The 25,625-nt window shown below is 39.5% G+C and overlaps 1 protein-coding gene across 1 annotated transcript in view; it reads left to right on the top strand.

Annotated features, from left to right (window-relative positions):
* LOC138195636 (gamma-aminobutyric acid receptor subunit pi) overlaps positions 1-24,405 on the top strand; it is a 57,354-nt gene extending 32,949 nt beyond the window's left edge. Inside the window, exons 3-10 of the mRNA XM_069145252.1 lie at positions 6,169-6,281; positions 7,781-7,848; positions 9,075-9,292; positions 12,573-12,655; positions 16,735-16,872; positions 16,994-17,146; positions 20,056-20,246; positions 20,485-24,405. Of these exons, the coding sequence (XP_069001353.1) occupies positions 6,169-6,281; positions 7,781-7,848; positions 9,075-9,292; positions 12,573-12,655; positions 16,735-16,872; positions 16,994-17,146; positions 20,056-20,246; positions 20,485-20,850 (1,330 nt within the window). The 3' untranslated portion in view covers positions 20,851-24,405. The remainder of the gene's footprint in view (positions 1-6,168; positions 6,282-7,780; positions 7,849-9,074; positions 9,293-12,572; positions 12,656-16,734; positions 16,873-16,993; positions 17,147-20,055; positions 20,247-20,484) is intronic.
* Positions 24,406-25,625: the final 1,220 nt, after the last annotated feature.

Genomic DNA, 25,625 nt, shown 5'->3' with positions numbered 1-25,625 from the left:
ATCAGAGGGAGGGAATTTAGCGAATGACACTATTATGATTTATGGAAAAAAAATATTGACTCAGTATTTCCTGATAGAAGTTGACACTTTTTAAATGGGAGTCTATGGAGCCAGAGGGTTTTTGGAGCCAGTGGCCCTCAATGGTGTAGCACTTTAAGGGGCCTTGTCCACCAAAGCCTTTTTCTCTGAGCTCAGTGTATGTTTAACATGGTTGTCAATGGGAGCAGCTTAACGAGGCGCTGAACGTTTTTACCCACGTACGTTGGGAATTTTTTACCATTTGCCGAGAGTTGAAAAATGTTCAACTTTCGTCATCACTATCACTTCAGCCATCCAAATTACAGTGAAGCAGAGGTGAGACAAATGCCACAAAGACCCAACATCATAGCATATCTGCACATACCTCAGACAAATGGGGAGACGTCCAACTTTAGCTCTTGAACCAAACAATAGTACTTGTCGAAATGTTGCCTGGCACACCCACATAGACTGGTGAGTGCATCCTCTCTTCCTGTGAGCTTCAGTCTTACCTTCATCAAGAGCAAAAGCCAGAACAAGTACTTTACTATGTGCTGACATTTTTAATCTCAGTACCTGTTGATAACACAAACTATCAGTGAAATTAGGTATGTTCAATACATAAATGAACCAACCTTCCACAGATATTTGGTATTGCAACCAAGGTGTCTCATCTTGAAAAAAAATGCCTTGGTGGACAAACAGTCTAAGGCACTTCTGCATTGGTTTTATTTGTTTAGAACCAAAGGTGGCGTTCAGAAGACATCAGAGACTAGAGGACATCTTGATAAGCATTATGTTTACAAATGAAAAATTAACTAATACAAATATTTGTTTCATCTGGATGTAATTCTGCCCTCATTTTTTTTTTGCCACGCAGCAAGTGAGGTTTTCTTTTGTTTTTGTTATTAATACTTGATCCACCATTACACAAGTCAACACAACCTTGTTTTCTTTATTGTCATCAAATTACTGCAGTTGTGGATCCTCTCTTTCCCTTCCATATTATTACATAGAAATCCAATGAATCATTCAAGGTTTGCTAACTAATTTTGAAAGCAATAGTACAAATGCAAAAATGCTGATGATGAGCATATCAGTAAAATATTTTAAAACACAACATTCAGTCTTACCCCCAAAAAAAGCATTTCTTTGTAATTAAATTGTTTTGATGGTTTGTGTCCTCGCAGCACTTGGTCATGATTCAAATTATATTAATCTAATACAGAAAAAGTCAGGCGGTAGTGATTAGAAGCATGAGTCTTAAAGTCTTTATTAACATACCTCACCTTGACCCAAGTAACCACTCAGTCTCTCATGTTTGACTCCATTACATGTAACATGTAGCCCTCAGTCATACCATTTTTAGTATTACCCTCACAAATCACATGCTGAGTTTCATCTTGCTTTGACATTTAACATCTATGTGTGAAAGTAGTTAAAGGAGGTCAACATTTTGACACTAATTGTTGTTTTTACTCTATTATTATTATTGTTTTTCTCTGTGCATACGAAGTTGCCAGAGGTCCTGTGGTGGTTGTGATATTTGGCAAAAGTATCTTCCTCATGGTGCAGTGAAGCAACACAGACATCGACTGCTAATACTGTGAGAAAGAGACGGGAAGCGACATGAGAGATAAAGAGAGAACAAGACTGAGACTCAGGAGAGAAGTGGAGCAGAATAAGCAAACAAAAGGCTCATTACTGAGATTAGAAGATTTTGATCTTGACAAACAAGGACAGATTGATCATTGCTTCCTGCTGGCACTTCCTTTTCCAACAAGTTCAGAGGGGCTGAGAAACAATCAGTTGTGACTGGCCAATTAGCACATTAGAAAGTGTTCTTTAACTTCACTGCATCATATGTCTGTGTTGATAATTTTGCCGCTACCAGTGTCATGACAGAGGAAGCTTAAGTTTCAAATATCAGCTAGTGTCCTCAACACTGACGCTCATGTTGACATCCAACTACTGTCGTGCCAGTAACCTGCTAGATATGTTACCACTACATTTTTATGTATCTTACATCTCTTGAGTGCCACAGATTGTCTGTTACTGTTTTTATCTTGCACTGCACTTGTCAGTCAAACTAACTCATCCTCTTTTTATGCAAGCAATCTACCTGCTAATTCAGGACTGACTTTATAACAGAAAATATTGTTTTCATGAACTTGTTTTAAGCAAAAACAATAGCACACTTCAGTTAATCATTATTATTGTGGCAGAATAGTGCATCAAATTGTCAAATGTAATACCATCACTTTCAAATCTATGTATCCATCCATAAATAAATAATATGTATTGTTTTCTTTTAAGTATTGCTTGTTCTGTTGAAGGTAATGAGGGAGTTGGAACTCATCCCAGAATGCAATTGGTCATGTGGTGGAAGTACTGCCTTATTTTGTATCCGCACTGCAGGAACTGTACATATACTATACAGAAAAATAAACCTCTGAAAAACTAAGCCAATGCGGAAGAGGGACAGTAAGGTCTGGCTCCGAAAAACCTCCGGTTCCAATAGACTCCTAATCCAAAAGCATGAACTTCTCTTGTTGTCTCGTGTTTTTTCTTAATACAATTCCTTCATAAATTAGATATTGGGCATCAACGGGAGGTATGTTTAGGGGCATGTCTGGTTTGATTGACATTCCTTTGGTGCAGTCAGGTTTCTGGTATAGGTGTCCTCAAGTTCTCAGTCAGATCCACCTCTTGCTCCTCCACAGCTCGTCCAAATATGGTGGCCAAAATGACCAAAATGCCAGACGCAAAGCTTCAAAAAGGCACTTCACACACCAATAGATGATGTTATTGTAGGTTGCCATCTTGGCAGTAAACACCATGGGCAACCTGTCAGTCCACCATGGGGCAAAACATTCATAGAAAAACACATTCACAGGAAACTCAAGAATAACCAGCACGTGTTAGTTTGTTGAAAGAAACCTAGCTAATGTGAAGAGATGTGAGGTGACAGTGCTACCTCCACATTATTAAACCAAACCACATCATCATTGGCTTTAATGTTTTACTTTACTTCAGCTACTTCAACAGACTTTCAAGTATTCAAGTCAGAAAAATCCAAAGGGCCCATGAATGTTCATGGCAGCTAATGCACAACGTTCTCAGCTAACAAAAAAGTAATTTGTAAATGTATATGTTTTTGATATCGAGGTGAAGCAAAGCTCGTGACTTAGTATGGTAGCGGCTCCCCACTGGTCAGTTGTGAGCACTCACTGTGTCATATTGTTATTCTTGATCGGCAGCCTGGTGGGCAGGTGTGTTGGGTCTGTCAGCGCACATTCCAGGAATATGAGTTCTGCGCATGCCGTGCTTCCATCTCGGGAGAGAGGGACCCCACAGTACATAAACATGAGTGATGTTTGTTTGTGTGCGTGTGCATGCACGAGTTTGTGACTTCATGTGTGCGGTTGGCACTACGGCACACAGCCTCCTGTTTTGTCATGATCGCGCTGCCTTGCACATACATCACAAAACAAAAGATTAGTTCTTAGAATTCGTGCCCTTTGTGGTTTTTGGAGAATTTCCACAGATCTGTCATTGGTTTTTTTTCTTTGTTAGGGCTCAGTGGATAGTAGCTGTTTGGCAGGACAGAGAGCTGAGGTCTCATCCATGGCTGCAGGTGAAGGTTTGGACAGCCAGAAGTTAAGAGTCTGGGGATTTATAGAGATGGCGATGGATAGAATGAGAGGAGCTCAGAGCTCAAATTTTTGTCAAAGAAGCTGCGTTCATAGTCGGACTGTAAAACGCTGATAAACCACAAAGATGAAAAGCTCTCTCGCTATCAGTAAGCGCTAGGTTATTTGAAATCAATTCCATAATAAATGTCCCCCGCAGTTGTATGTTTTCAGCACTTGCTTTGTTTTGATATAATTTAAAACGATCGTTACCCGGTGCGTTTTATTTCTTTGTCCTCATCATGTTTCTCCCTCATTTTGCTCTCTGATTAATTTGTATTTTTTTTCTGCTATCCGCATCTGTCCCACTGCAGACATATTCTTTTTATACGCCATGCAGAAACACACGTGCAAACCCACTCATACGGATGCAAAACCATTTGTGAAGGTAACGAGGGTCATGCAGGGTGACCCAGATTGATAATGCAGTGTGCCACAGGCAGAGCGCTGTCTCTACCGTCGCTAACATGGCTTTACCATCCTCGGCTGTTGCCAGCTGAAACAACGGGCTCCGAGCCATGTGAGTGAGACTTTATGCAGCATAGCAACAGTGTGCTGGGAGCGAGTTAACTCGATGTCTAAGCTGATTTGACACAGTCAGGTGAAACAAGTTCCGAGTTTTCTCGGGAAGACTTTTTCATTGCGTTTTTTCCTGTATTGTAGAAGCCCGTCTGGTTCTGATGTGTGCTTCTCTGGCCATGATGGATTCACCAGTAGAACAGCCTGTTCTCTTGTGGAGAGAAATGAAAAGGAGCAGCAGGTTTCTCAGATAGATTTGGGCATTTACTCAGAAGTGATTTGATACAGAACAAACACACATCACTCTGCCTTTCTATCTTTTTTTGTCAAACAAAAGCTGTAGTACAGTCACATTTTCAGCACACAAAATGAGGCGGTGATTTTATGAAGGAAATGACTTCTCAGGTCAGCTAAGGCAGCATGTTGACTTAAGTCAAACGCAAATGAGAAAAAAACTTGATATCTCTGTTGTATATATTTTTATTCACTTTTGTCAAATCACATTTTCTCGCCATGATAAGACTAAAACTGTGAGTAGTAGTTGGGTGGAGACACTACTCACAGTTTTAGTCTTCATTGTGATTATAGTCTGTAAACCCCGTTCACATTAAGGTTTGTTCAGCCAGTCTGAAGGATGGACCAATCAGTAACCATTGTACCTACTAAACCTTAGCATGTTAACATTGTCATTGGCAAAGTCAGCCTTAACCCAATGGGACAATATTCTTATTCCATAAAGTGCAATGTCTCCTTCCATACAATAATGGGTTACATGTAGCATTGTGTCATTAATAAATCATTATATTTCTCTGATAGATGTTTCTATAATTACCATTTAGTATACAATCAAGGTCATCCCCAAATATAAACTGTGTCCCACAGGGTCAGATGTAGAATGAGGAGCTGTCGGTTGCATCAGAGCACAATGTGAAGTAGTTTTATGATAAAATAAAAAGAGAATGTCGTTTTCCAGCACCAGTGAGGTATGTTGCATTAAAGGCAAAAAGCTACAGGGCTCATTAAGGACTCTTGCAAAAGCTCCGCCTGTGCAAGATTGAAACTTTAAATATCTTGACCCAAGCTGGTTAGCTTGTTTACAGTAATCAAACCAAGGTATTACAATTAATTTGCAATGAATTAATGATGCAGCAAAACATGTAGCATATTTATCTTGACGGCAAATGACTCATGAACGTGTTGATGATAATGTACGAGAAGAAATCTAGGCCATATTGCTTCACCATTGTCACTCCCCTCATCACACATTTGACTACAGGAGCATACAAGTGACAGAGGGGACTCTGAAATGCTGCCAGCATATGGAGATGAATGTTTTCTGCTTCTGTACATGGTCTGATCTGTCTTGCTTCAGCCCTGATGTAACATCAGGGCACGTGCCCCGGGGCTCTCTCTCTTCAGAGCAGGCGTTCTGTATTTAGAGCCTGATTTATACACAAACACACGTACCACTGGAAAAGGCGCAATGAGTGTTCTTTCAACCCCCCCCCCCCCCAATGCCGCAATTGCCATATAGCAATATAATTATCTTCCCACACTTCAATGTGCCTTTAAGAATAGGATTCAGACAGAAGAAAAAACAAATCATGAAAGCAAACAGTCATTTCAAAGGGGTGAGTAGATGGAAAAACAAATGGATGGTTTAAAGTATTATGGACCCTGTCAATTCAAAGTAATATATTAATTAAAAGAAGCCTTTATTTTGGTTCCCCCCCCCCCCCATTTTTCAGTTCCAAGTTGCCGTTTTAATCTCCTGCCCTTTCTTCCCCCAGCATGGCTTGCAAGATTTGCTGTAGAACTCATTTTGACACCCTGCGGATTCTGTGAATACCAACCTGCTAGATGCACAACGGGAGGAGACAAAAAAAAAAAAGAAACATCTCTTATTTCTGCTGTTCTCTTTCTCCGTCTTTGTTCTCAGGTTGTTAGAGAGCTCCTTGCTTAATGCAGAAGTTAAAGAAGGAGAGATTCTGCCTCCTACCATTCAGAGGCTGATGAAAGGATACAACAAGTACCTCAGGCCCTTCTTTGACAGTAAGAAAACTGCAGACACATGCAGCCATGGAAATGACAGAACACTCGGGGGAAATGTGTGTTTGACAGAGAACGAGACGAGTTCCGATTGCAATTTTGTGCTTGCGTGTTCCTTTTGAGTAATATATGCTGACATACATACATTTAAATGTACCTTAATTTAATTTATAGTCCAGATTGATGTGCTCCGTTACTTTGGAGGTAATGAAAAAGATAATCAACATTGAAATGACGTTGTAGAAGCATCATTTACTTAAACACTAATCTCTATATAAAATTTAAAAAAAAAGTAATATTGTTACTTGTCTGAGCTGCGATTGTAATATGTGTTGTGATTTAGATTCCAATTTCCACCAGGCGACTAATTTGCTTGCAACAGAGAAACAAAGTTTATCTCAGTGTATGCTTTCAGAAGAACAATGTTATGTCATTTCCTGCAAATCCCTCCCTACTGTTATTGTTCAGGCTCCGGGAATTCGTCACAATGTGATTATGGATTGTTTACTCGCTGTTTGATCTGTAATAACGCCTTGGACTTTACCAAGTTGAATGCTATTCAGCATAATCACTTGTCCTCCCCGCCTAGCGACGCAAGCTTGGCACACAGTGACAGTTAAAAGCGCTGGTGAACAAAAACACACATATTCACACATACATACATGCATGCCTTTATATTACTACCATTGAGAGGATTTCCATTGCATTTATTAATTCTCTTGCAGTTAAAGGGAAAGAAAACACCCAAAAATGCTCCATGTGATGCTTTGCAGTTTTTAGCGACACAAACAGCTCAGTTTAAGTAAAAAATATTTCAACATTTTAATGCAACTTGCAGGTTTTACACTTCTCAGTAATTATCAGGCCAGTTAGCCTCCGGCGCAGCTAACAGGTTTGCACAGTGCTGTCTGACTAGACAGTTTTTGATCTTCCTTTATGAAACTTAATCACCACTTCTAACACACAAATAGCCTTCAAGGAATAATTAAGCATTTTGAGTTCATACATTTATTTGCTTTCTTGCCCGGAGTTAGATGAGAAGATACAAATCTTTATATTTGTTCCACTAAAACTAAACCCCAGTTGAAGTAAATGTACAAACACCTGCTGAGAGTATATGCATATGCATGCAGTAAAAACACATGTAAAGCAGGCACGGACATTGGCACAGACAGTATTAGCAACATGACAACCGGCTCATTAATGTCTCCCACAGAAATAAAGATTGATAAGTGAGAGGGAAGGAGAATGGGAAGGAGAAACATCAAGCAGTAAGTTAGCCCCTCTGTGATGGTGAATCAGGGTAAAGTAATTCCCTCAAGGAGCTTCACACTCGACAGACTTCAGCTGTTGCAGGGATGTGGGGGTCTTCAGCATTTTTAAATATGCGGTCCCTCAGTAGCCTTTCGTTATACAACAGGATGCTTTACCATAATTGTAGGGATTTTGCAGTGTGAACATACTGCAGCAGATGCACTGATGGTTTCTTTTTTTGTTTCTAGATGGTCCTGTCACGGTGGGTATGAGCTTGGACATTGCCAGCATTGACACCATCTCAGAGATCAACATGGTAAGACAATCACATCCTGCTGGTCACTCTAATTTAAAAATAAACCTAAAACTACACAGATAATATACAGAGTGCCTCGTTATATTCCGGTTCTTTACTTGTAACTAATAAACAATACAGGTTCAAACTTATCCAATGCAACAACTAACCGTCACTCAGAGTAACTTTGCCTGAACGTTTTGTAAAGCCAAACTGCAGCACTACATTTCTAGACTTAACCCTTCACCTATAAATGAGGGACACAACCTGAAGTGCACATTTTATACATGAAGAAACTAAAAGGACACTTGGAGAGCACCGACTTCCACCGAGGCCACTACTCCTGTCTGCTATTGTTACAAACCTACAACTGAAACCATTACAGGAGATATTTTCAAAATTATTAGAATTTTGTCAAAATATGTGCATGCCAAGCTGAAGCCCCATATCGCAGTTTTTGCACCGGTACCAGTTCTCCCCAAAGAAACCACTGTCACTAAATCCTCCATAACAGGATTACTGGTACCTGTAAATGTGGATTGGGATATAAGCCATTGAATTTGTAGAATTGCCTATGTTTTGTAACTACTGAACTTCACTACTGTCTATGAAATTTAGTAGGCCAGATTTCGGATTTCAAAATTATCATGAAAGTGAAAAATACTTTGTGGATCAACCATGATTCACATCCACTCCAAGTTCTTCCTCAGCTCATTCTACACCATTCCACCAAGTTTCAGGAAACTTGGGTGGGTAGTTTTTCTGTGAAGAATAATGTTGGTTGACAGTGACATACACCAGTCAAAGCCCTTAGTTGAACAGTGAATGAAACACCAGCATTGCTCTGGACATGATCAGGTAAATTCCTGTGCTGCTAAATGTGTTTGGTGAGGAAAGTATTCCCACAGCCTGTTGCACACAATACAATAAACTGATTACGTCATCACCCATGATACAACAGCAGGGCTTTCAGGAATGAAAGCCATGCAGAAAAAACATGTTCAGGGTCCAAAAAGCCAAAGCAGACTTGCTGACTCGAAGCAGTGCTGTAGTTTACAGTTGCTTCAGGCACGGAAGGGCTTTCATACCCAAGAATGAAAAAAAAAAAAAGTCCCCAGCTGACTAATGAAATACAAGTCCACAACGTTTGGTTTGCCAAAACTTGTCGTGTCTGTCAGCATATTATTGACATGCTTGTTAAAACAGTCTATTAGCTATGTTGTGACCTCTGGGCCTTATTCCTGCAGGACTACACCGCCACCATATTCCTCCGCCAGCGCTGGACGGACGAACGCTTGATTTTCGAAGGCAACAAGAGCCTGAGCCTCGACGGGAGGCTGGTGGAGCTCCTCTGGGTCCCTGACACCTTCATTGTCGACTCCAAGAAGTCCTTCCTCCATGACATCACTGTGGAGAACAGGCTGATCCGCATTTTCCCCAACGGGACCGTCCTTTACGCGCTGAGGTGCGATAACGATTGACGACTGGTGTTTGAATGGTTTGTTGTGTGTTATTTTTTTTCCTGCTCCAACAGACAATGCAAAGAAGGCCAGAGAATGGAAGAGAGATTGGCTGAGGGAGGAAGCGTGGGTTGAATTTGAAGATAATGAAATTGCAAAGCAGAGAGTTGTCAATTTTATCACTTGGGTATTGGATTGTATGCATGCAGGAGCATGTGATCCATCAATACAAAGACCTGTGGACCATAAAAGCAACACGAGTCGTGTTAGAATCTGTGAAACAGATATTGCACTTTGTATGAAGCTTAACAAGCTCTTGGCAAGCCGCTGAAGCGTGCATTACCTTGGCATTCTGATTAGATATCGGGCCAAACAGACAGGTTATTGATAGAAAGGTTGTAAAGAATCCAGCGAGTGGATATGTTCAGCTCTTTTAAGCTTGCGTTGATGGGATTTACACATCCTAATGTTTTTGTCACATGCTATAACCTCAGCTCATCTATAGATTGCCTAAGAGCTGTCCATGGTGCTGATTTGGCTTCACTCAGTGCTTTTATACTTTGACTTGTTCCTGCATTCAGTACAGTGGTGGCTACGCATGTTGTTGTTCCACAGTTAAAGGGAAAAGGGTCACATGGGAAAGATTTTCATTTTCCAATCATAACTCTGTAAGTAGAAGGAGGGCAGTGTATGTGGGTGTTATTTTATAGTAAATTGGGTTGGGTATTCAGGCTCACTTCAGTCTGGCCTCAGAGTTAATCTTGCCTCAATATACTACTCGCATCAGGAGGGTACTGTTTTGCTCTTTTACACCCATGTGAATATGCTTTAATTAGAATTTTGCTTCCTGTTTTTATCAACAAGTGCATGACATTGCCACGTACAGTGACGCTCCATTTGTTGATTCATTGTTCAGAATGTGTGTGTCCCCAGTCCTCATGAACCTTTGCATCAATACAGAGAGCTTTACTGTGATAGAGGAAATGTGGTGACGGTAGCATTTTACAGTCAGAGGACAGAAGCAGAGAGTAAAACAAGCCAGAAAAGACAGTCAGGAGAAGGATGGCAACCTCAGGGAATTGGGGCTGTGAAAAAGGATAGAGTAGAGTGAGAAATGTGAGGAGTTAGAGGAAAAAGGACAGCTGTGGTAAATGTTTCAGTGCTGTGCCGGGGGGGAATACATGAGAAAGTACTGAGGTGACTGTAGCCAAACGTTGAGCAATTAAGGTTGAAGATGATTTAAAATAAATCCTCAATGCCATTCTTCTGGTTTAGGAGTGTCCAGATCATATTTTTTGTGTAAAAATAATCATAAAAGCAGAAGTCAGAACTTCGGTATAGTAAAGAGGGGAGATGCCAATTAAACAAAGGCTTGTGGCAAACTGGTGTCAAGGTCAAAGTGCTTGGTAGACTACCTACATGCATTTTCTGCTGGTTAGCTTCCATCTTCTTTCTTGTCAGTCAGTGTGCTCCAGCTGGGTGTTGTATTGAAATTTCAGCAAGATCCGTTTTACACACAACATCAGCATCTCTTTCACTGAGTACGACTCAACATCATTGAATTATAGAACTTCTAAGAGATCGGTCAATAAGGGTCCAATAATTTGACTTATGCGTAAAAAAAAAAATCTTAGGAAGAAGGAGTGCTTAAAATCTTGGCATAAAAGATATGAAATACGGTAAGTGTAATTCTTAAGTGCTGACTGTAGTGATTCTTAAGTGTCCAGACAGAAATGCTCTTCCTCAAGCAGTGAATCAGAAGGCCTCCAGAAGGGATGTGTCATGGCTGCATCACATTATTTATCAGAGCTTCATGCACACCCTGTTATGATTGTAAGATGATTAAGACATTATTCGTTGTAAAACTAAATGACTCTATAGACTGACGCTTGTGAGAAAAAAAGCTTTGAGAAGATATCACATTTCCCTATAGTCATGTCAACAGTATAAATATATGGAATATAGGATATAAATAAAACAAGATTTACATAATTATTTTTGATTGAGGTCCCTTGATCTAAATGTTTTCATGAAATGATTTACAGCACGTTTGGTGTATTTAGAATCATTTCAATTAATGAAATATTTTTTTAATCATGGATTTAAAACTCAGGCTTTCAATCGAGCTTTGATTTTACAGCAACATGTACAGTAAGCACGGGGCCACATTCACGCTAAATTCATTATGTCATGATCTTTTTTTATGTTGCATAGTTAGTGTGGGTAACTTGAACAGACTATGTTTTGTCAGTTTATCATTATACATATCCAAACTAGTGCATCTACTGCCTCATCTGGTCTCTCGTAACAGACATTGAGGCTGTTTCCATTTGGCTATTTCAATTCGGACATATGCGACCTGGCTGGATCGGACCACAAGTGGCCAGCAAAAGTACAGTTGGAAACACACTGAGGAAGCATTGAGCTCCGATATGTTCAGGCCACCGCTGAATGTTTTAGGAGGCCTTAATAAATAAGCTGAGACTTGGTTGAAAGCTGAGAGCAGCTTTGTATTGATAAACACTCCTATTAGTTTTAATAATAATTTCTGAAAATAAGTGCAAAATTTAATAATTTTAGGATTTCAATGTACTTAAGAAAAAAAATAACTGCCAAATCATCTGTGTATATATGTATTCATATATAAAATGTCAAAGTAATATTTGTAATACGTTGTAAACGTATAGTTATCATTATTCTTATGTTTACTTATTCATAATCATTTCTATAATTGATCTGTTAATGATGACTTTGTCTCAGGACCTTAGGCGACTTTCTGTCTGTGACTCAATCTGGGCCAGTCAGCATGTGTCAGTGTGTGTAAGATGAAGAGGTCAAAAGCCAGAGGCCCAGGTCAGCCATTTGAAACAATTCTCTTCCCTGCAAGGTTGACCTGTTCAGTGGAAAGACTTCTGTTTCAAAATCATCTAAGGTTCAGAAAACTTTGCGCTATTTAAATCTGAAAAACAAAGTCCTGAAGTCTCTGTATATTATAAAAAGCTGTGCCTGTATAAATATTCTTCAAGACTGCAATGAGGAAATACTGTACGTATGCTATATTTTCTCTGCAACGACACCAGGTGTATGTGTATTTTTTGGGTGTCAAGAATTTCAGCAGCATTTCCACGACATATTTGGGGATCCAGGATCGTTAATAGCGGTTTCCACAAAATACACATACATAAATATATAGCCAGCTGATTCCACATGACAAAATGGCAAGCATTTGCTCTAGGTATTTCATGAAATTCCCCTTTAATAACAAAAACATTTCTATTTTTTTAGGATTACCACCACTGTGGCTTGCAACATGGATCTGACCAAGTATCCCATGGACAAGCAGACCTGCACACTACAACTGGAGAGCTGTAAGGACACTTCTTACTATATAAAACAAAATCTGAACTGTGGTGCTTGAAGCTGTGGCAGAGAGTTGGTGGGTGAGTGTGATTTCAAGTGAATCTGATCAAACCAAGGGTTCAAACAGATCTCTTTCTCTCATCTTCTACACAGCTTGTGTGTGCATGTGTGTGTGTGTGTGTGTGTGTGTGTGTGTGTGTGTGTGTGTGTGTGTATGCGTGTGTGTGTGTGTGTGTGTGTAAGACTGTATACTTGTGTCACACATGCAGACATAAACTGAGGCAATTCTGGTCATGAGGGAATATTCTGCTGTGTATGTTTGTCGGTCATACAGGATTTGATTACTATAATGAAAATGAACATGAAGCTCTGAGGTAGCGCTTGGAAATTATGTGCTTTATGTGTGCTTTTTAGAACCCCCCTTGGCAGCAGTTATACCTTTGAGTCGTCTTGGGTAAGTCTCTACAAGCTTTGCACAGCTGGATTTGGGCAGTGTATCTCATTCCTCCTGGCAGATCTTCTTAAAATCCATCATATTGGATGGAAATCTGTGAAGTGCCATCTTCAGGTGTCAGGTCTTTTCTCCGGGGTTTAAGTATGGGTTTAGCTGGGCTACTCAAGGACAGGTAAATAATTGTCCCAAAGCTACTCTAGTGTTATCTCAGCTGTATGCTTTATGTTATTGTTGCACTGAAAGGTGAATAGTTGCCCCATTCTAAGGTTATGTCACTCAGGAGCTGGCTTTCCTCTAGGACCTCTCTGTTTTTGGCTACATTCATCCCTCCTTCAACTCTGACTGATCTCCCTGTCCCTGCTGCTGAGAAGTACCCATTAGCATGATGATTCCACCACCATGCTTCACCAGCAGTTCCTGGTGTTCAACAGACATAGTGCCTGGAGTTTTGTCTGAATATTTTCAAATATTTTTTTCCTCCAGTCCTTTAAATGCTGTTTGACAAAAGCAGGCTATTGCATGACTCTTATTTGAAATTCCTTCCGTCTTGCTGCTCTACCATGGAAGCTTGATTGATCAGGGGTGCTGCCAACAATGCCGTCTTTCTGGTAGGCTCTTTCCGATGTCTCCAGAGGACTTCTGAAAGCTCTGTTAGAATAACTTTTGGGTTCTTGGTCACCTCCCTGATGAAGACTCTTCTTGCTTGCCGACAACAGTTGGCTAAACAGTCAACTGTTGGACTCTAATCTTTGTAGTTTAAACTTCTTTCATTTCATAATGAGGCCACTGTGCTCCCAGGACCTCTCAAAGCTTTTGATGTGGTTTTAAAACCGTACCCTGATCTATGTTTGCCAGAAATGTATCTATCTGGTCTATGGAGAGTTTATTGGACTTCTCATCTTTTTATTTGTCCTGACTTGCAGAGTGAATTGTTATACATTTAATTACACAGGTGTCTCCCTCTTTAAAGTCTGTCCAATCAATTAGTGTTGCTGCAGGTAGACTCCAGTTAAATTCTGGTCAAAAGTGAACAGGATAAACCTGACCACAATTTGGAGTGCCACAGCAAAGGGTCTGAGTACTGCATTACAACAACAACAAAATCACAAGTACCTTTAATGCACTGAATCAGAATGTATTCCCAAACTAATATCAAACTGTCAAACTATTCTGTTTGATTCAAATATGCTTCTTATAGCCACCCTTTTCCCACAAATCCATAAAGTTTAAGGGTCAGTCCTGCTCCCCCCCAACACACACCACCCCATCCCACCCTCCCACCCCCCATTGCTACACATCCTTTCGACTTTCACTTTATACTTTAAGAAGCTCTGCCACCAGACTCAGAAAGTATTGAAATGTCTTGACATTTTCCTGAAATAAAATAAGACATTTTTATTGGTGTTTACAATTACAGCGCATTATCATTAAAATTAAATTACATGACAAGATGGATTTTTTTTTTTGGCTGGGAACAGATGCTAGGATGAAAAAGAAAAAGGCACCCAACCCCCTCCCCTCTCTTCCCTGGCTCATCTGCCGTCTTTGCTTTCCAGGTCGCTTTTTGCTCTTTGCTATTAAATAACAGCCAGCCAGGCTAAGCTAAGTCTGATTCCTGCCAGAAGCCCACAAGGACCTCGTTGCCAAATAAAACATTTAGCTTGAGCTCCGGTGCCACTTAGCAGACAAAAAGACATCTGGAGGTTAAAGTTAGGTAACTGAGAGGATGATGGATCCGTCCTTTACTGCTTCAATAATTCCACACTACAGATCTGCATCTTTCACTCTCACTCTGCCTGTCGCTTTCTTCCACCCTCCCTTACAATCTCTTCCTCTTATCCTGCTGCTCTATCTCTGCTGTTTTCTCTCTCCCCTGCTGTCCTCCTCGAATTCAATATCTACCTCCTTTTTGCTCCGTCTCCGTGTCTCTTTATGAAGATGTATATTCAAGGATTTATTTCTTTTGATGCCATGCCAAAAGTGGCTCCTCTGCACAGGGGAGGGCTTTAGATTGAGTGTTGTTTGGGAGGGTGCGGGGCATTCAGATTGGGATTGCGGTAAAATATTTAGTGTGTTCTGACAGCAAAAGGAGTCAGAAGACAGAGTCAGTCATTTGTGATTTTTGCTTTAATTTAAATTGTGTTGCCATTCTGTTCGTGGATATGCATACTTGCTTTCAAGTGGCCAAAGGGCACTGGGAGGCTGAATTTACCTCCATGCTTTTGCACAGTGTGTCACTCCCCATCTGTCTTTTAATTCGTAAAGTAACACCAGGTCAGGAAAATAATGAGTTATTCTAAGAGAATTACAACGAGACAGAAAACTGTGAGTGTACAGGACCTCTCAGCACAAAAGTCCCCACCGCTCTTCATTAGGGAACTTTGCCCGCGGTATCATGGCTCTGGTCAATAATACATCACTCCATATGGGTTTGAATGCGGTGAGCAAGAGCAAATTAATGAGCATTTCATGCGCAGCATATTACACAGGTGTATTCCAGCTTTAGCCAGCAGCATGTCCTTTTACTTTTCTTATTCTCTTGCTCCCTCTGCAGATAAATTAGGAAAATGCACCAATGCAGTTAAGCCTTGTTAATTGTACCTTTTTGTCTTGAACAAATCTCAACACCACACTAGATCTTACAAACTGGAATTATTACACATTGTTACATGGCTCTTCTCAAAAGCACTACCAACCTAAACCATAGTATCTTCGATCATTTTCATTTTGCATGCCTTCTTTTAAGTTTTATTTGGGTTATCTCAGCTCTCTTGGGCTACGTACAATATACGATTGGTTTGTTAGGGTTCGAGTGCAGCTCCTCACTCTTTTGCTGTCGTCTTTGAAGAACTGAACACACACCACAAATGCATTTCCATTAGAAATTCCTGTTGGATAACAGTAATAACAACAGTATTGGATTACATCTCTATGTCAAATTCATGAGTTGTTTTAACAGTAGATATATTTAAGTGTTTCTCTGTAAAGACCTTCTGAGTTGTTGCCTCTCCAGGGCAATTTAGGGTCTTAAACTAACTTTTTAAAGGTGCTTCCATATTCCCTTTCATTCATGCCAAATGCTTCTCTCTTGTGCTGATATTTAGCATTAAGGAGAATGTACCCCCCACTATGAGGTGCAATCCCAAACAACTCTGCTGAAACCAGATCAGTCCAAAGCATGACTTTAGCAATTTACGTTCCCAGCTGTTTGGAAAAAAAAACTAAAAGACAACTAATATCTTGTCTATGTTATAATCATAATCTTTATGAATTGAAAATTATAGCAGTAATGTGTCGGCCATATTCCCACCTGTACATGGATGTATGCTGTGGTGTGTTGGTCATCCAACGGGTAACTGAGCATCTGCCGAGCTGTTATTTCTCATATTGCTGGACCACAAACTGTTCCAGAGGAAGAAAAGGTAACAGGTGGTGTGTTTTATGTACTATATAATGCTGACAGATTATTATCACCCAGTAAAGTTTAATAGTGAACGTGTGAGCAAACAGTTGGCAGGAAACACATTCACTCTCCTTTTAGCAGACCCAAACCAAAACATTCTACTTTTCATGAATACTCATTTAATCCATTGTTGACATAGAACCATTTTTCTTCATCTTTCTTCTCTGCAGGGGGCTACAACATCAATGATGTAATGTTCTACTGGACCAGAGGAAACGAGTCTGTCAGTGGTTTAGACACTCTCCAGCTGGCTCAGTACACAGTCGAAGACCACTACACATCTGTCTCCGAGGCCATCTATGAAACTGGTAATAGCGCCAGGGCTGTACTGATGGTTAAACAGCAGTGATGTACTGTCAAATATTAATCTTCACTGATTTCAAATTCACACCACAAATTATTGATTGACTTTTATCCTTCTTCCTATAGGCAATTACCCCAGGCTGGTCTTTCACTTTCAGCTGAAGCGGAGCATTCTGTACTTCATCCTGGAGACTTACGTCCCCTCCAGCCTGCTCGTGGTCCTCTCGTGGGTTTCCTTCTGGATTTCCCTGTCCTCTGTTCCAGCACGTATTTGTATTGGTATGGGAAAAAGTCTCTTTTTTTATCAGTCAGATGTGAAAATGTTTCTTCCTCAGCAAATGATATTTGTGAAAACATAAGGCATCCCGGGAAAATTGTGGGCCTTTTTGACCTATTTCGGCAAGCAAACATTTGGTCCTCTTTGAAACAAGTGGCTACATATACTTGAAACCAAACACAAGGAAATTTAGCAACCAAAATATCAGCAGATGTAATATCCTTCTGTGGAAAAAGTAAGTACACCCTTGGCATCAGAAGCTAGAAACAACTCCTTGAAGGCGTTTTGTATAGATGTCTAACAGTGTCTGATATCTGCTTGCGGAAATTTTTTGACAAACTTTTTCATGCAAAATTCATTCAGTTGCACGGTGTTTGAGAGTTTTCTTGCATGTAGGTTTCAAATCCCCCTGCAACATTTAAATGGAATGCAAGTCTGGGCTTGTTTTTCTTGACTCGGTCGTTCCATAACCCTCCTTTTTTCTTTCCTGAGAAATTATTTGGCTGGATTTGCTGGTGTGCTCCGGATCACTATCCTGTCTAAAGGTCCACTTGTGTTTCAGCCTCTACTTTTAGACACATGGCCTCAAATTATCTTCTTTGATATGATGCAGAATTCGTAGTTGAGTCAATGACTGCGAACTTCCAAGCCCCTGAGGCTGAGCGGCAACCCCAAACCATGATACTTCCACCACCATGCCTCAGTTGGTATGTGGTTCAACATGCTTACTGTTACTGTTGCTGCAGACTAACAACTCTATATTTGATTTGTCTGTCAGAGCACGTTAATCCAAAACGCCTCATCTTTGCTTAGATATGTATTGACAAGCTATAGTTTTGCTCTGATTTACTTTATGGACAGCGAAGGCTGCTTCCTGGCACGCCTCCCGTGGTCTTCAAATTTGTCTCTTTCTGACTTTAGAAACACACAGATGCTACGATTAGATTTGGGGGTTCTTGGAGACTTCTTTTTGCAGCAAGCAGTCTGCTCTTGTGATGAATTTGCTAGGGCCGGCAGTCTTGGACCAATTGGCAGTCGGCTTGATCTTTTTAAATCCCATGCCAGACTCAGAAAACCCTTTAGATCTTGTCATGATGACACCACACACTACAATAGCAACGTCGTTTAAATAAGAGAAGGTCCAATAGTCACTCCCTAAGGAGGTTCTAATCATTGGAGCCTAATCTAAAACCCCTACATCCAATTTCATGGATTTGAAGGTGTGATGAATGTGTTCTTACTTTTTTCCATGTGACTGATCTGTTTTTTATTTATTTCATTTATTCAAATTATAAAAATGACCACATAGATGTCAATCTTACAGGTCATTTGTGTGAGCATATCAATTGTATCTGGAGGCACATATCTGGTTTCCCAGATATGTAAAAAAAAAAAAAAAGCTAACAATTTCAATGACATGTAATTACTTTTCATATGACTGTAGGTAATGAATGTTATTACAGCCAAAGTGTACTGTTTATATGAGATTATTGCACCCTATATTTTTCTCAGTATTTGTTTACTATTATGTTGATATTTTGGCTTTTGGTTCCCTTCAGTGAGCACAAGTGTTTGTTTGGCTTTGATTTTAGAGGGCGAAGGCTTGAGAAGAGCATCTCTGACACTGGTGTTATGTAATGGGAACAGCCAAATATAGATACTCCATTGGATTAGAGCCACCACTCCTCCAGGGGGCTCAACACTAAATTCTCAAAACACACAGCCTAGGATGTAAAGGGAATTTCTGATGTGGTTAATGTAGATGATCTTAGTTGCCTTTGTGTGTTTCTTGTGTCAATGCGGCTCCATTTGAATTTGAAGGATACATGAATAACCCCAGACGAGGACACATTATTTAATGGTCATATTCACTGCATACTGAGGTCACCAGCAGGATTATTGTACTGAAGGCCAAACTTTGAATTATGAGCAGGATGTGCAACATGGTGTGAAATATCTCCAGCTGCAAGACAGAGCTTGTATGATTCCTCTTCTGGATAGTGCCGTTAGCAGCTTCTTTTTTTTTGTTTTTAACAAAAATTAAACAGTTCCATCGTATCTGTGTGATTTTCAAAAGATAATGATGTCAACAAACAACACCTATACCAATAATTCTGCATATATTGTAATGATTTTGTAATTACTTAATGCTTGTTTACATCCACTACTCTTATGCAAATATCAGAAGTTTACTATAAAATAACTAGTTGGGTGATGTTTTTTTTTTTTAATTGGAGATCGTAGAAAACAAAGACACACAAGATTATGTAATTAATAATAAGTCCTGAAGTCAAACCTCAAATGGTGGAAACCGAAGTAGAAAACAGTGCTACTTTAAGGCTCCCTTCATTGAAACTTCAATGAATATTTAAGTTTTGTTTTTATCAACAGGAACTCTTCTTCACTAAAGTAAAGTTTTTCAAGTTATAGGTGTTTTTAGGCACCAACTGAACGTGCACATAAAAAATATCAAATGAAAACTCACTATTAACTTCATCTATTAACAAGTATCCTCTGTGAAGCCAAATCTTTATTATGGCCTATACCTTTATAACTTCTATAGTTACCAAAAAACTATTAAATACATGAGATGCACTGTGGCCATGGGTGACATCTTTTTTAATTAATATGAGCACAACTGAAACATATTTCTTACAGAAAACACACAGAACATTGTTCACTGAGTAATTTATTGGGCAAGTGTATGCAAGTCTTTTCTCCATTTATTGCAATATCAGTGACTAACCAAGAAAATATCAAGGCTAAATTATGAAAAATCAAAAAACATCCTTTTTGTTACTATCGATTGAGATTGACAAAGATTTCCAGGACTGTGTGGGTGCTACATTTGATTCAAGTCTTTAATCAAAGAGTCCGAACCCAACCAATGTCTCTGTGTTTTCTATGCCAGGAGTGACCACCGTACTGACCATGACCACTCTGATGATGGGAGCCCGGACATCGCTGCCCAATGCCAACTGCTTCATCAAGGCCATCGATGTGTACTTGGGAATCTGCTTCAGTTTTATCTTTGGAGCGCTCATTGAGTACGCTGTGGCCCACTTCTGCACTCTCACCCACAGTGATGCACACATGCTCATGGTGAGGCCCTCATACCTGTACTGCATTATTAATTGCTGTGGTCGTTGCTGTGGTTGTTGCTGTTGTTGTAGTCACAGTCATTGTGTTCATCGTGGTGTTCGCTGTGATTATCATCATTCTCATGTCACCAAACACTTTGGGGTAAGTTGAACACCCCTACAAGTTCTCACATTTATCTGGATCATGTTTTCATCTCATGTTCATATCTCATTCTTCTTTTTCTCTCACTCCTTTACAGTATGGCCACCACATGCACGAATTCGACGACGAAATGAACGGCATCATCACCACCATCTCCACTCACTGCAACCGGGCCAAGAGACGCAAAGAGACTGCCGCGACTCCTACCCCGGACCCCGCCTCCACAGAACTAACTGTCAGACCTTCCAGCCCCTCAGGCAGCGAGCCCAAGCCCGAGGCGGCGCCTCCACAGCCCACCCACTGGTGCCTCACCGCTCTCGCCACCCTCCGCAAAATCCTCCGCTCTTTAAACTTCTGCCATGTGGAGAACCCCCACCACATAGACAACTACTCCAGAGTCTCCTTCCCCCTGTCTTTTGTCATGGTCAACCTGCTCTACTGGACATATTATCTGTACTTTTAGCACCATCTCGAGTGCAGCAGGTGTCCCGGAGAGTGAGACAGAGAGTGTATGTAGACAAGAAGTGTATTTTACTGTATGTATGTACTGTAAGTGTTATTGAGGTGTGTGTTCTGAGATGAGTGTGTACAATTTCTACGTTTGGATTTATGAGCAAAGCAGCATATAGGGTTGTATTTGGTGAAAAAATAAGGCTTATGATGGCAGCTCCATTTTAAATATTAATACTTCTCCAAGTGAGTCATTGCTTTCAATTTCATTGAGTTAGTTTTGCTAAAAATAGACCTTCCTGATCCTCACATGGTGTGATTTGATACAAAGATTTAACATAAAATTGCCACTGGGTCTGTAGTGATTTCATTTTAAGATGGAGCTGTAATGTAAGGCTTTATGACAGAATTCACCAGCACTGTTGGTTGAGAGCAGATTCCAATTCCTCTTTGATTCTCTGTTGTGATGGATTGATCGTTGATATTTTACAACTTCATCTTCCATTTCTGCTTGCAGATACAACATTTAGAGTGAAATAGGAAAAATAATGGATTGCAGAAGAGGTGAAAAAGACAGACGAGGGAAGTGAAAAAATAACTGCAGTCTCCAAAGGACGATCAGTTCTGCTCGCTGTTGAAACCTCCCTTTCTTCTGTGTCCTTCTGTGAGTTATGTTTAATTCACTGAACAGTACTGTTTCTCTTTGCCTGCAGTTTACCTTTTTTTCAATGACGCTATAAGGCCTTTGATCCCTTCAGTTGCATTCTGGAAATCTGACCACGACAAACAGTTTTATGGCACTTGTCATCATATAAATCTGTTTAGCAAAAGAGGCACCATGAATCCCAAGATGTATGGAACTCCAAAGGGGTCCATATTAAATTAATATATAGTGCATAACACAATTTATATTCATGTTAATAAATCGAGCAAAGTATATAACTGAACCAATAAATATAAGCAGTCATTTAAACTCAATTCATTATAATCAAATATTTAAAAAGTCTTTATTTCATTCTATTATTTTTATTTTGATATAGAATTTCTTGTCCTTGTTTTGTACGTTGCATTTTATTGATGATGGATTTGTCACCGGTGCCTGCCCACCTCACCTTTTGGCCAATTAATCCCCCCAGCCTCTGAATTTCAATTAAGATAAGTAGTTTCTGCTACAGATAAACATAGTGTAAAGACATGGAAAGGAACCTTTCTTAATTTAGTTTTACCAGGTTACATTAAGATCGGCAGGTGACAAGCTAAAGTAGTTTATGAGCCTGGATTATTATTTAATATCAAACTGAGCAGCCAGAGTTAGCTGTATTAGCTTACTGACTAATTAGTTACCTTATGGTCTTAAAAATGTTCTTAAAAGAAAAACGTCTGTTGAGACTAAAAAGCTGTTTTTGTTAGTTCCTATCGACATTGGGACCTAGCTAGCTAGTTGGCAGTGGGCAAGGCTGCCAGGAGAGGTTGTGATCACATGATTTAGCTACTCTATATTCTAAAACAAATCTCCATCCAATCCAGCAGCTACAATATGATAAGTAACTTTATGAAATACACAACTTGAAGTTTAAGTGTCATACTTAAAAGTCCCATACAAAAGGGTCTTTTTAAAATAATATTTCTGATATTGAAATAAAAAATACAGCTCATATAAATACAGCATAACTTTAATAAGGTGTTAAATTACCTCATAGTTTATTGGATCATTTGTAGATCTCTGTTTACTGACGTGGTATTTTATTGCATTCTATTGTATTTATTTATTTAATATGGAGCGCTTGGGCCTCCATACTAACTGAGCAGGCGTGATGCAACAGACAGGTGTGGATATGCAGGACAGCAACACCTGGTCAGACAGGAACCATATTATTGTGATATACATATATATGGAGTATTTCTCTCCTTATGGGCTGCTTGTAGTGTTTCTCACTGTGCTTTTGTAATACATAAAGCAGTAGTCAGACCTAGATGTGTTAGACATTGTGATATGAATAGGAATGAAATGGCCAAAATATTTCAAGAGGATGTCGTCATCTGTGTATTATCCAAATGGACGAAATGCGTGGATATGCTATTGTTGAGGTTTGGCAACTCTCCTCAGTTCTTTACACTGTCGTCACCTTCTGCTTTGTGAGTATTGCGTGTTTCAGTTCAGGTGATACAGTACGTTCGCTACCAGTGATGTGAACCAAAGAACCAAAGATTCCAGTTTAATTTAACTGTTCCTCTTGGTTTCCCTTTAGTTCCTCTGAGATGTTAAGTACATTTCCAAATGTTAATATCATGTTTGTTATTAGTTTGAGAATTCTCAAATAGCATGCAGTCAGTGAGCAGATGAACATTACACTTCATTCTCCAGACAGAAAAACAGGATTCAGTTGAACAACAGAGATGCATGTTTATTTATTGCTGTATTCAGTATTGCTGTGACATACCGTCACTCATTTGAAATTAAACCAGAATTTAACAGTCCATTTAGCCGCAATGCAAGTCTCGCAGGTTCCATTTCTAAGAACCAGCTTTCAATGTGTAATAATGACCTTAGTCTATATATGTATGCTTCATTGACTTATTTTAGCTTCATTGACTCTGATGTTTTAGTCCATTTTTGAATACGCCATCAATTTCCAAACTTTTTGATTGCTCTTTTTGCCTGATGATGATAGAAAAGTAAAATTTTCTTTTGTTTTTAATTCTTCCTGCATGATTATTAACTGTAACTTTTGTTTTTTCTTCTTTTGATTTAGTTTTGGTTTAACATGATGAAGAGTCATCATAAAATGCTAAACTGATGCTTTTGCCAGGATTAGGTGAATAGTTTTGTTTAATTTGGGGTCTCATCTGGGTCCAAATGTGCAGGATGCTCAAACTTCTGTTCCCATATTTATATTTTTAAACTTGGATGAGTGATCGGCGACGGTGTTGAAGTCGGTAAGCACTGACCTGTTGAAAAGGTGATGAAACACAGACTGTCAGGTTTTATACAAAATAGCACCACGGTTGTAATTTTGATAGTGTCTTCTCAGTGAATAGTACAATAAATGAATGCCAATATGGAGCCAAAGAACCACAAGAGAAACCACTAGAGCTTTCTGTCGGTATGGATGCATACAGAATGCCACTTTCAAAAGATTAAATTGTCCTCAAAGATGGCTCCACAATTTCAACTCAGTGCTTTATTATCAGCGCTGGTTTGGTCCGAACGAAGAGCATTTTTGGATGGTTACAAACACCCAAAGAAAGTGTGAAAGAGACAATATGAGCAAAATCACCGTGACATTTTTGGAGAAACTTCTCAGCCACTTTTAGCAACAGACAAAAGAAGGAAATGGCCCTTTTTCTTTTTCCTGTTGTGGAACATGTCACTTAAAGCCTCCAGCCGATGCTCGCTACCAACCTCAAAGTTCCTGGGACACCTTCACGTGAAATGTATTTATATACCGTAGTACCATGTTAATATAGGCATCCGTTTACTTAACCTGTTGTAAATAAATAGTAACACTATGCATGTTTATTTGATGTATGAATATGAATGATAGCAATAAAAAGAGATTTAATGTGAGTGTTGTTGACACTCTGTGCATTTTGGGCATTGGGGCATGATGCATTAGTGTGTGACGATGGCATCCTACTTCAGCAAAGTGGTTTGAAAATGTGATAATTGTCCAAAATTTAAACTAGGAGTGCAGCGGGTTTGACTAGCTCGCCTGCAGACAAGCAAATGTGTGTGTTTGTGTGATGCAGATGTGAGAGCAGCTGTGTCCCAGGGGGGAGTGTGTCTGTGTGTGTGTGTGTGTGTGTGTGTGTGTGTGTGTGTGTGTGTGTGTGTGTGTGTGTGTGTGTGTGTCTGGGTGGGGGAGTGAGTGTTAATTCCCTACAGCTGTATTAGCTCTGACTCAGCAGGATACAGAGTGAGAAGATGATCTAAAATCCCACCGATTACTTTTAATGGGTGAAGTCCACACGATGCTCTCTTTTAAAGTCGTACCAGGACACTGTGGTCTTTGGCAGGTCCCATGTGGAAACAAAAATAACACATTTTTAAAAATGATTTAATTCCTCAGAAGTACAGAATGTGGGTAAACTATGAAATGTTTCCTCTTTATTAAGATGATGAAAAAAGAAAAAAGAAATGTTGCAACTCTTTCCACTCTGGAAGGACTAACTTGTGTAGTTGCTTGTGTTGTTATTCAACTTGATTGACCTTATACAAGCAAAGTGTACTGTGTCCCCATGGTGGAAGAAGTATTTAGATCCTTGAGTAAAAGTACAGACACTAATACTGTGAAAAGTATTCACTACAAGGTAAAGTCCTCCATTTAAAACCTTATTTAAGTAAAAGTATGTAAGTATTACCAGAAAAATACTTAAAGTATAAAAAGTAAAAGTACACCCTGCAGTAAATGCTCCCTGTCAGAGTTTTAAACTAAATATGATGTTTTTGGATTACTATTACTGTTGAATTAATGTGCAGTTTAGTCGCGTAGTTTTGGTTATGCTTATATAAATACTTTATGAACTCTTTGTTAATTTACTCTGCAGTAATGCATCATATTCTATAGAATCATATGTTTATATAGTTTCTACTCTGTAAGAACCATGTATCTCTAAAAAGTCAACAAACTCAGAAAAACAATGCATTTTCCTGTGAATCCAAGTGGGTTTTAAAACTGTTTGTTTGGCTCAAAAATTATTTTTTTCCCACCGTATATGAAAAAACATTTAATCCTTCAGTTTATCAGAAAAATCCAAATTGAAATTCACCAGATTTGGTGATAGATA

This window comes from Embiotoca jacksoni, unplaced genomic scaffold (assembly GCF_022577435.1).
Source record: "Embiotoca jacksoni isolate LCO1_2020_lvr unplaced genomic scaffold, fEmbJac1.0.p SCAF_12, whole genome shotgun sequence".
Classification (NCBI taxonomy): domain Eukaryota; kingdom Metazoa; phylum Chordata; class Actinopteri; family Embiotocidae; genus Embiotoca; species Embiotoca jacksoni.
This window is presented reverse-complemented; position numbering and strand designations above follow the sequence as displayed.